Raw genomic sequence first — 12,405 nt, forward strand, 5'->3', positions numbered from 1 at the left:
AGATACTGTAGTAGTCGAAAGTGCTCCCCATAATGTTGTACTGGTCTGACTGGGTGGACAGACCATGTCACCCCAGTCAACCCCTGGTCTGCTTAATCAGGCTAAGAGGATTTAATTCAGCCGCTAATGTTAGTTACTTCACAATACTCACGCTACCCCAGTCCCCTCACACTCACAGCACTGGCATTGTGGAACAGAAGGAGTTGTGGTGAGGGAGTAGAGAGAGGGGGAGTAGAGGAAATTGGGGTGGGGGTGGAGGTCAGAATTTGTGACATTTTCTCTTCAGAGCGGTGACCTGTAAACAGATTGCGGAGGATGACGTTTTTACCTGGCACGGCCCAGACCTATCCTGTCAGATGAGGGTTAATCAGACTGGCATGGTTTGGGCTTTGCCCATACAAACAACATTCTGGCCTAGCTGGCATGGTGTGTTCTGCCTGTGACCATACAGCGGTTTGTCTGTGGTGTCCCAGCGGCTGCAGTAATGACTGGTGAGAATGGCTCTTCGGATAGGAAGAGAGCACAGACAGATCCAGTGATTGTACCACGTTGGACAGATGGATGTGGTGCCGTGTTTGTTTGGGTCTGACTCACTAGTGTGTCTCGGGGGAATTAACCGTGTTCACCCGGAAGGTTACAGCTTCAATTGTTGCCCTGAATGCCCTCTCTCGTTCACCCCTCCCCCTCCTCCTAATCGCTCTCACTCTCTCTCTCCCTTTTTCTCACACTGTCTCTCCTTCTTTCTCCATGCTGTCTCTCTTGAGTCCTGTCTCCCACCCAGCCAGTCTCTCTCTGATGTAGATTCCTCATGTTTAAGAGAACCTCAGGGATTATGGTGGATTAGCAGTGGGCATTAATGGTTATGTAAAATCCAGCTGCACCGTGATTTGCTGCTGGGATTAGAGGTGGGCTGCTGTTGGGGGTGTGGTTTGTCACACTGGTGGAGAGGGGAGGAGTGCAGAAGGGAGGGGAGGAGAGAGTAAGGGAAAGTGTCAGGCTCGGAGAACTGGAACCTGGCAGTGCTCCCTGTTGCGAGGGGGAGGAGAGAGCACTCTGTTTGGAGGCGGGGCCAGCTGTAGCTGTGGCATTTGCCCAACCCCTAGGCACCTCACTCAGCCGGAGGGTCTTAGTCTGCCTGCTGTCTGTCTGTCTGGTCGTACCCTGCTCAGTCTTCTCTCTGGTTGCTCCTCCACCTGGTTCTCTGGATCTGTTTTTGGAAACTCCTGGAGTTGGTTCTCTAGTTCTGTGGCTCGCACACCCTGTGTTCCTCTCGGGATGTCGCTCTGATTCTCTGGATCTATAAATCTCTGGATCAGTGGATCTCTGCGCTATAGCCCAGGACTGGGCACCACATAGTCTTGCCCCCCATGCTGCCATCATCTCTCTGAGATTATGTTCTGTACCACCTTCCTGTCCTCTCCCTCTGAGGACCTATCTGAGGGGGGGGGAGGAGGGGGGATGCATCCGGGAGGGTGTCTCTCCACCCTCCACTGCCTGATCCTTCCCCAGGAGGATCTATATGCGCCCCCCTCGGACCCCACCACCCGCCTCTCGCTACGCCACAGGGACCACGCCTGCGGCGTGGTTGGTAAGATGCTGCTGGACGTCAACATGTCGGCGGCCGGAGGGTGTGAGGGGGACAGAGGTGAGAGGAAGGGGGACGGAACTCCCTGTGACTGTAGTCCCTCAGTCTTGCCCTCGGTCAGACAGAGCCCCCGTGGGGACTCCAGCCACAGAGGTAGGTGGCTAAGGAGTCAGGACACTCGTGTCCATAGAATTCAGTTTGGATTGACCACTATGTGGGTGTCACAGGACTTGTGAGCCATAGGTAGTGGCAATATTATTCAGTGTGAGGATTCCACACAAATCTCATCCAGTCAGTGTTGTAGTAGTTTTTTTTTGTTTGTTTCGTGTTTGCTGTGCATTGGTCTATCCCTGCAGTCCCTCTAGCAGACATCTCTCTCACTAACTGCCCTTAGCCTAATGGGAGGCATTAGAGAGGAGATGGTTTTACATGAGTGCTTAGTAAGAATGTAATGTGATCACAGCAGCAGATAGTGTGTTGTGACGTTGGCTGAACTCTCCAGGTGTTAAAAGCCAGCCCACTGTCTCACCCTGTCTGCGCTCTCATTGAACTAATTGGAGGAGGACGCATCAACGATGGAAGTAGGCCTCATTAATGAAATGTCAAAAGTGTATTATTGTAATCAGTATGTTAAACTACCTAGTTCTGAGACTCTGGTCTCTCTCCCCCAGGCCCAGACTCCCCAGGACTGTTGTATTGTGGGTACTGTTGTTCTGACTCTTCTGTTCCTCCCCAGGCCCTGCCCTGCACATAGCCACGGTGGACATCAAGAACCCAGAGATCAACAGCGTGACACGGTTCCATGGACACAACATCTCTCAGATGAACAACATGGTGAGCAGCAGCTTCAACAACAAGAAGAAGGTGAAGGGGAAGAAGGTCAAGAAGCTGACCAAGGCAGACATCGGAACGCCCAGCAACTTCCAGTGAGTATTCCATTCCATTTCTTTCCATTTCTAATTTATTCATTTCTATTCTATTCCTTTCTATTATGTTATATCTGATTTGTATTCTGTTCTATCTGATTTGTATTCTGTTCTATCTGATTTGTATTCTGTTCTATCTGATTTGTATTCTGTTCTATCTGATTTGTATTCTGTTCTGTTTTATTATATTTGGGTCAATTTTTATTTATTCAGCTCTTATTGGTGACACCTGAGCAGTAAGGGTCATTCACAAGCTCTCACAGTGTGGGTTGAATCCTCACATGAGATTAGATTTGTGTGGAACGTCTAGTTACTCACTGATGTCTAGTTAGGATGTGGCCCGTTGAGGTCATCTGGGGGGTATTGCACGGCTAATGTATAGCCATACTGCCATGTGTTAATGTGCGGGCAAAGAGTTGATGGGACTTTTTAATCCTGGCCATATTTCTAATCCCATGTAATATGTAACTGGCATGATGATTGGTAGATGTGAGGATAATCTGTCCCGTGTTTTTAGGAATTGTACACTGTGGTAGTCAATACTATGGTACTGGGTTACTGAAGTAGTGTAAACCAGGGGTATTTAACTGGGGGACCGCACCCAGGTACTGCAGGGGATCCACAAAAATAAATAAATAAATAAATATATACTTACAGTACCAGTCAAAGGTTTGGACACACCTACTCATTCAAGGGTTTTTATTTATTTTTACTATTTTTTACATTGTAGAATAATAGTGAAGATAAAATAGCCCTTACACAGCCTGGCGGTGTGTTGGGTCATTGTCCTGTTGAAAAACAAATGATAGTCCAACTAAGCCCAAACCAGATGGGATGGCGTATCGCTGCAGAATGCTGTGGTAGCCATGCTGGTTAAGTGTGCCTTGAATTCTAAATAAATCACAGACAGTGTCACCAGCAAAGCACCCCCACACCATAACATCTCCTCCTCCATGCTTTACGGTGGGAACTACACATGCGGAGATCATCTGTTCACCCACACCGCGTCTCACAAAGACACGGCAGTTTGAACCAGAAATCTCCAATTTGGACTCCAGACCAAAGGACAAATTTCCACCGGTCTAATGTCCATTGCTCATGTTTCTTGGCCCAAGCAAGTCTCTTCTTCTTATTGGTGTCCTTAAGTAGTGGTTTCTTTGCAGCAATTCAACCATGAAGGCCCAATTCACACAGTATCCTCTGAACAGTTGATGTTGAGATGTCTGTTAATTGAACTCTTTGAAGTATTTATTTGGGCTGCAATTTCTGAGGCTGGTAACTCTAATGAACTTATCCTCTGCAGCAGAGGTAACTCTGGGTCTTCCATTCCTGTGGCGGTCCTCATGAGAGCCAGTTTCACCATAGCACTTGATGGTTTTTGTGACTGCACTTGAAGAAACTTTCAAAGTTCTTGAAATGTTCATTATTGACTGACCTTCATGTCTTAAAGTAATGATGGACTGTCGTTTCTCTTAGCTTACAGTGGGGGGAAAAAAGTATTTAGTCAGCCACCAATTGTGCAAGTTCTCCCACTTAAAAAGATGAGAGAGGCCTGTAATTTTCATCATAGGTACACGTCAAATATGAGATTTTTTTTCTCCAGAAAATCACATTGTAGGATTTTTAATGAATTTATTTGCAAATTATGGTGGAAAATAAGTATTTGGTCAATAACAAAAGTTTCTCAATACTTTGTTATATACCCTTTGTTGGCAATGACACAGGTCAAACGTTTTCTGTAAGTCTTCACAAGGTTTTCACACACTGTTGCTGGTATTTTGGCCCATTCCTCCATGCAGATCTCCTCTAGAGCAGTGATGTTTTGGGGCTGTCGCTGGGCAACACAGACTTTCAACTCCCTCCAAAGATTTTCTATGGGGTTGAGATCTGGAGACTGGCTAGGCCACTCCAGGACCTTGAAATGCTTCTTACGAAGCCACTCCTTCGTTGCCCGGGCGGTGTGTTTGGGATCATTGTCATGCTGAAAGACCCAGCCACGTTTCATCTTCAATGCCCTTGCTGATGGAAGGAGGTTTTAACTCAAAATCTCACGATACATGGCCCCATTCATTATTTCCTTTACACGGATCAGTCGTCCTGGTCCCTTTGCAGAAAAACAGCCCCAAAGCATGATGTTTCCACCCCCATGCTTCACAGTAGGTATGGTGTTCTTTGGATGCAACTCAGCATTCTTTGTCCTCCAAACACGACGAGTTGAGTTTTTACCATCTGACCATATGACATTCTCCCAATCCTCTTCTGGATCATCCAAATGCACTCTAGCAAACTTCAGACGGGCCTGGACATGTACTGGCTTAAGCAGGGGGACACGTCTGGCACTGCAGGATTTGAGTCCCTGGCGGCGTAGTGTGTTACTGATGGTAGGCTTTGTTACTTTGGTCCCAGCTCTCTGCAGGTCATTCACTAGGTCCCCCCGTGTGATTCTGGGATTTTTGCTCACCGTTCTTGTGATCATTTTGACCCCACGGGGTGAGATCTTGCGTGGAGCCCCAGATCGAGGGAGATTATCAGTGGTCTTGTATGTCTTCCATTTCCTAATAATTGCTCCTACAGTTGATTTCTTCAAACCAAGCTGCTTACCTATTGCAGATTCAGTCTTCCCAGCCTGGTGCAGGTCTACAATTTTGTTTCTGGTGTCCTTTGACAGCTCTTTGGTCTTGGCCATAGTGGAGTTTGGAGTGTGACTGTTTGAGGTTGTGGACAGGTGTCTTTTATACTGATAACAAGTTCAAACAGGTGCCATTAATACAAGTAACGAGTGGAGGACAGAGGAGCCTCTTAAAGAAGAAGTTACAGGTCTGTGAGAGCCAGAACTCTTGCTTGTTTGTAGGTGACCAAATACTTATTTTCCACCATAATTTGCAAATAAATTCATTAAAAATCCTACAATGTGATTTGTTTGTTTTGGTATTTTTTGTGGAAATGTGTTAATTTTTTTCAATGTTTTTATGAATATCGCTAGCAACAACAGAATAAACACATTTTGAATTAGGAGTATCTTTCTAATGATGTCAACTTTATTTCTCAACTCCTAATATTGAGAAAATTACACTCTGGAGTGTCTGGCATAGGCTTTGAAAAAGCACCTGCGAATAGGCTACCAGTGTGGCAGGTGCTGTGTCTTGACTTGGACATTAATTTTTGCCAACACATGGCTCACCTTTTGTTTAACCAGCTAAACAGCTGCTCTTTGTGAAAATGTGCTTGTAGTTACCTTTCTAGCTAATAGGCTACTTTAGAGTTTACACTTCCTCTGTGTGTCCAATCATCCCCTGAGTATAGGGTTCAGTATATAGTAGGTAGCCTATGTGATCATTCCCTCAGGCTCTGTACTCATCTCTCTCTGATCATGTGTTTCCTTCCAGGCACGTTGGCCACGTCGGCTGGGACCCCAACACAGGCTTTGATGTGAGTATGACTGACTGACTGACTGGGTTCTGACTGAGGAGGATATAGTTGTTGTCGTCTACACTGTAGCCTCTGGCTAGTAGAATCGTCCCCTACTTCTAATGGTATGGGAAGACCCTAAGTGACCTGTGATCTGCCTCTGCTTCTCACGCGGTGGTCTAGCTAGCCTCTGTCATGTAACATATGGGACGTTTTAATGTCACATGCACAAGTACAGTGAAATGCCTTTCTTGCCAACTCAAACCAGTAGGCCTGGACAGTGTGTATTACTGGGAGAAAGAGGTGGGGAAGGAGAGTGGAGAGGGTGGTTGTTGCGTTTTATCCCCCTTACCAGTCCTCATGCTCAGAACTTGTTTATTTCTGATGTGGTGTTCATCAGACATGATTCTCCTCAGAAATATATATCAAATAATATGACATATCTCTCCTCTCTGCCCAGTGCAGAAGGCACTGCCAGCCCAGGGTTACACAAGGAGATTTCACATTATAAACCTGTTTCTGCATAATCCACCCAGTCGTTTCCAAATAAAGGATGATAAGTAATTATTGAGTGGTGTTCTACACGCACGTCGAGCAGAGCAGACGGGAACCGGAGGATTTGTTGAAATTTCTAAAATAAGATTTCAATGATTTTGAGTTTCTGAGCTTTAATACTTTCAAGGACTTGAGTGGAGAGAGAGATATGAGCAAGTTTAAGAGAAAGAGATATAGGATGTTTTAACATGGTTCGACAGAAACTGGAAAGAATACCCTGCACATTGTCCTGTTTTGGTCAAGTTTTGTACAGAAGTAATTCATTTCATAAAAGAACACAACCTGAATGACATAGAAGTAAACTAACTAACTAAGCTGTTGTTTGTGTGTCTGCCCAGAGAGCTAGAGTAGTGGTTTAAAGTAGATATGACATAAACCTGTGTAATCTAGTTCTGTGGGAATATAATCCCACAGCCTTCAATCCACTCTACCGGTTGGGCAGTGGGCAGTGCCAACCTGCCACCGTTCCCACTCAGCCACCAGGTGGCGATGCAGGGGCTGTTTACAACAGGGGTGCCAACATCAGAACAGTTTCTGAGAACATGAGACCGCCAGCTCTGACATAATGTGGTTCTAACTGAGTAATGTTTTATCCCAGTGAGGTTCTAACTCATTGACGTTCAAACTAAGTGAAGTTGTAACCAATTGAAGTTCTGAGTGAAGTTCTTACTGATAGTAGTTCTAACCCAGCGTGGTTCTATTCCTGTTAGTTTCTTTTCCAGTATTTCAGTGTGGTTCTAACCCAGTGTTCTCTGCCCTCCTCCAGTTGAACAACCTAGACCCGGAGCTAAAGAACCTGTTTGACATGTGTGGCATCTCTGAGGCCCAGCTGAAGGATAAGGAGACCTCCAAGGTCATCTATGACTTCATCGAGAAGAAGGGAGGAGTGGAGGCAGTCAAGTTCGAGCTCCGCAGACAAGGTGTGTGTTTGTGTGGGGAACTAAGGGCTTTAAGGTTGTGTGTTTGTCCGAAGAATATCCATAGTAGGTCACAGTGACTTACAAAAACAAGTTGTCTTGTAGCCTATGTAGTGCCCTAAACTGTGCGATAGTGTCCATATAGAATGTTTAGTGCTCTAGAGTCTAATGTTCAGTGTGTGTTCCTCAGGTCCTCCACCTCCAAGGTGGTGTGGTAGGTTGGTTTATCTCTGCATGGGGCTGCTGTGGCATTAGTCTGACTGGGAGCTGTCTGATAGGCTAACTGACCTCTGTAGGACAAGAGAGTAGTTCCATCTCTGTCCCAAAGTCTAACACAGGCTTTCCCAAACTCTGTCCTGGGACCCCCCTGGGTGCACGTTTAGTTTTTTGCCCTAGCACTACACAGCTGATTCAAATAATCAAAGATTGATGATGAGGTGGTTATTTGAATCAGCTGTGTAGTGCTAGGGCAAAAAACAAAAGGTGCACCCATGGGGGGCCCAGGACCGAGTTTGGGAATCCCTGGTCTAACACAGGGATGCACAACTCAGGGCCTCGAGTTCCTCAGGACTGAGGCCCTTGAAGACCAGGGCCTATATCCACAAAGTGTCGTGGTAATGCTGATCTAGGCTCCGTTTTGTCTTATAGATCATAATGAATAAATGATATGGAAACGTCCTAGATCAGCACTCCTACTCACAGATGCTTTGTGACTACGGACCCAGAGCTGTGCAACCCTGGGCCGGATCTAACATGTATGGACCTTGACAGGCCAGACCAGGAGTCAGTTTGCAGTGTGCTGAAGAGACGTTTGCCTTTTCTTGACTTTAGAATGACATGTTAGTCAATGCTATACTCTTTCATACTACCACAGAGCTTTTGTGTGTTTGAGTTTCTGGGTTAGTTGAGAAGAATAACATGAAGTATAGCTGTCCCTAGTGGCTACAGTCATTACTGCATGGTGTTATACCAGCAACTGAGCTGTATTTATTTTCCTCTGAGGTACTTCTAGAATCTAAAGCATGTTGTGTAGTGTACAGTAGCAACAGTGTGTATATATACAATAGTAGATGACATGCTAAAATAATTTGTATTCTCTCTGGTCCAGCCCCCCCACCCCCTCCCTCCAGAGGTGGACCCCCACCCCCTCCCCCTCACCAGAACTCCGGACCCCCTCCCCCGCCCCCACCCATCAGGGGCAGGGGTGCGCCTCCCCCTCCTCCCCCCTCCAGAGCGCCCACCTCAGCCCCACCACCACCTCCCCCATCCAGACCAGGCATGGGCGCTCCACCCCCACCCCCAACCAGAGGCCCTCTGCCCCCTCCTCCCCAGCCTTCCCATGCCTCCCTGGCTCCCCATGCCCCACCTCCTCCCCCGCCTCCCTCCTCCGCCCCAGCAGGTATGGGTTCCGGAGCACCCCCTCCTCCTCCCCCGCCTCCCGGCCCTCCTCCCCCACCCATGCTGCCGGAAGCTGATGGAGGGGGTGGAGGTGCTGGTAAGCACTCAGCCCTGTTGAGCCAGATCAGGGAGGGGGCTCCGCTGAAGGTGGATCAGAAGGAGAGGCCTGTTTCCACCAGCACCGGCCGAGACGGTCTCCTCGAACAGATACGAAAGGGCAAACAGCTAAAGGCTGTGAGTGGACATTACCTTATACACTACACCCTAACCCCTATGCCCCTGGTCCCTATACCCTAGCTCCTACCTCAACCACTAAAAGCCAATTTATGATTGCTCCAGCATTGCGATCCGGAGGCTCCGTACTGCGGGTGTGATGCGAATACAGAGCCTCCGGAGGCTTGCAAAGGCCAAATCGAGCTCCTTACCGCATCACCTCATTGCTCCACATAGCTCCGCATTGACATGATTGGTTGACGGTTGGTGGGGGCGCGAGGTCCTCTATAAACCCAAATTCACCTCCTTGACAACTTCCTTCACAACAGCTCTGCTCCGCGAAGCGCAATAAGTATGAATGCCCTGACTTCTACAGAGGCCGTATCGCAGTAACTGCTGTACGGCCAATGCAGACGTCGGCTTGACCATGCAGCGCCTTTAAGGCTGCCCCTTCACACATCCCCTATCCCCTAGATACTAGAAGCACATTCCCCGATACTGGAGTGTGTTGACTGGTGTGTAATTCCTGTGTGTGTTCCAGGTGGCTGACGAACCAGGGTCAGGTGGACCCGCCACCCCTTCAGCCGGCATCGTAGGAGCTCTGATGGAGGTTATGCAGAAGAGGAGCAAGGCCATCCACTCCTCAGGTATACTCACACACACACACACACACACACCTCAGATAAGAGGTTGCTGTTATATTCATACCAATGTATTTTCTGTGTTTGTGTCTCCCTCTCCCTAGATGATGATGACGATGATGATGAGGAAGAGGACTTTGAGGATGATGATGAGTGGGATGACTAGTGACCATCCCCCCAGCCTCGCCCCCCGGATGATTATTACCACAGTACATTGTCCCTAAATTGTCTTTCTAAATCTTATTCAAATGATAATGTAAATGTTTTATCAATTTGCTGTATATTTTTGTTGCCTTTATGCTTTTTTTTTTAATTCTGTGCAATACCTCATTTAATCTGTAAAGGTTTGTCATGTGATCTTGCTGTAAAGTTTTTCTTCTCTCTCTCCTGGATTAACATGTGCAATTTTACGTCAAGTTTCTCTTGATCTGTAGAGTTGAATGTTTTTGTTTTTTTGGTCAGTGACTGGAGCGAGAACAAATGAACAAACTGACAGATCCCTTAATGTTATAGTTGTTAAAAATGGAGAACACTATTTTCATACCCTTCTCTTACTTTATTTTTACTTATTCAAAAATCCTAGTTTAGCACTCTTATTTTCTTAAGAAATCAGCTCTTTTTGAATATTTAGCCCCATTCGCTGTCAATTGTAAATCTACTCAGAGTTTGTATTTTTGCACGAATTGAAAGAAGAGGCTCAGTATGTGAATACAGAGGACTATCATGACTCTATCTGCAACATTATGCTTTAAAGGCTACGGATATCGCTTCAATTATGCAACACTGTCAACCCGTACACTACAGTAGTACACACACACACACACACACAGCTGTCTGCTCTGTGTTTCGGTTTGTTTCATCGTAGTTACACTACAGTACATTTACATTAAGTCATTTAGCAGACTCCAGAACGACTTACAAATTGGTATAAACTACAAACGGTTATCACACAAACAACAATGTTTTTCATTCTTCTTTTCTTTCACGGTAGCAATCAGTCTCCTACAGTTATTTGTTTGAATCAGGTCGGTGCGGATGCAAAGCTTGAGGAGTAATTAGTTTGTCAACTTAATATGACATATCTGATCTTGCAGCTCACTGTTCCACGATGAACTGTGTCACTAACAAACTGTCATTCAGAACCAGTGAACTACACTAACACTCGTCTACTATTGACACTAACCTGACTCTACACGGGGAATACTGCTTTCTCCTTGGGGAAGGGAACCGATGCTGTTTTTTACAGTATCGCTCTGTCTGTTTTCACGGTTAGTGAAACTCCATTCAGTAACTAGGATATATGGACTATATGGACATCAAACCTTCATAAGTTAGGTTGGAAGAATAATGGACTATTAAATTGTACTCTCAAATAAATGTTACTATTTACAGAGATGCTCTCCTGTTTTCTGTGGGATGGATGTGCGTATAATGGTAAATATGACCAGCCTTTGTACAGTAGGATATGTACCGTATAATACGTGTTTGTTTGGGCCTAGGGTTGTTTGAGGGAGAGCAACTTCTGAGTGTTTACTTATTTTGATATGTTAGCACGTTGTAAAGCCTGCACGTGGATATGACTTATTCTAAGTGTGTGTTCGTGCACGCGGTGTACGTGTACGGACTGAGCCCCCTGGCATCCCTTCCATCAGTAGTGAGTGATGACCAGAGCTCTCATCACCAGCAGATTAGCATGACTGATCAGACAACAGCTGAGCCATATTCACATGGGGTCTTTGAATGGTACATATTGAATGAATAGAGCAGACATGAATCTATATTATATGCTACAGAGAAGTGTGTTAGAAAAATTAAGTGTAGATCAATCTGACTGTCCAGTGATGTTCCACGACATGTCTGAATACTTGAATAACCCCCTGGTATGTCTGCTCACACAAACTCATCTCAAACTGAAATAAGATTGCCTGCATTGTTGATATTTATATTTAATAGTAGTTGGGGGTGTTATTGCAATCCGCTCCAGGTGATGCCAGTGTAGCTGCCCAAGATGGAGAGGGTGGAGCAGGGTAGAGTGTGTCCTGTGTCCACGCTCCCTTGTGCACATGGTAAGCCTGTGGGACCAGCATCCCCAACGAAGGGTTTACATTTCCACACTTCCAGGCCCTGAGCACTGTATGGGAATTACACCTGAGCAGTGAGCTGGGCACCCTTCGTGACAATACACTGGGGACAAAGCATGGACAACAAGGGGACTTACTGTAGCACAGGTGGCATGACAACAAGGGAACAACACTGCTTAATGGGAACACATGGACATATGCCAAAAGTCCACGACAGCCACAGGAATGCTTGCTGTAGGCCTGTAGAAGCGTGATGGGAGGGTTGGACCAAGTAGTGGGAAAACAGTATTAACAGCTGTTAACTTGGTTTCAGTGTGGCCTATGGCCCCATTGTCTCTCAGTTCCCAGTATGCATCATGTTGGCTAAACCCACACGTGAAACCGCGAGGTCGGACAGAGTCCACATGACATAACTCATGGACTATTTGTAGTGTGAATGTAGAAGAGATTAAGCTGGAATGATTGGTTAGAGGGATGGAAAGAGAGAGAGAAAGAGAGTTAATGATTTGTATTTGTTTTAAATGTATGAAATACAGTTGTTTGCCAGGTAGTGGGATTAGAAAAATAACCCAAATGACCTTTCAGACACTAAATTCATTGTCAAGTGTTAAGAGTTGCCAAACACCATATCATCACGAGACTCCAAGTTTACTTCGATATGATGGTTATTATATCAATATT

At 46.1% G+C, this 12,405-nt stretch overlaps 1 protein-coding gene across 2 annotated transcripts in view; it reads left to right on the forward strand.

Moving 5' to 3' along the window:
• The window catches only part of LOC311129779 (actin nucleation-promoting factor WASL-like), a 36,361-nt gene extending 25,326 nt beyond the window's left edge, over nucleotides 1-11,035 (forward strand). For both annotated transcript variants that reach the window (XM_084162218.1, XM_084162217.1), the window contains 6 exons: nucleotides 2,322-2,511; nucleotides 5,898-5,940; nucleotides 7,241-7,394; nucleotides 8,500-9,023; nucleotides 9,544-9,649; nucleotides 9,748-11,035. In XM_084162218.1, the coding sequence (XP_084018344.1) occupies nucleotides 2,322-2,511; nucleotides 5,898-5,940; nucleotides 7,241-7,394; nucleotides 8,500-9,023; nucleotides 9,544-9,649; nucleotides 9,748-9,809 (1,079 nt within the window). In that variant the 3' untranslated portion in view covers nucleotides 9,810-11,035. The remainder of the gene's footprint in view (nucleotides 1-2,321; nucleotides 2,512-5,897; nucleotides 5,941-7,240; nucleotides 7,395-8,499; nucleotides 9,024-9,543; nucleotides 9,650-9,747) is intronic.
• Nucleotides 11,036-12,405: the final 1,370 nt, after the last annotated feature.

Source organism: Coregonus lavaretus, assembly GCF_964263955.1.
Source record: "Coregonus lavaretus genome assembly, chromosome: 5".
In the NCBI taxonomy this organism is placed as follows: domain Eukaryota; kingdom Metazoa; phylum Chordata; class Actinopteri; order Salmoniformes; family Salmonidae; genus Coregonus; species Coregonus lavaretus.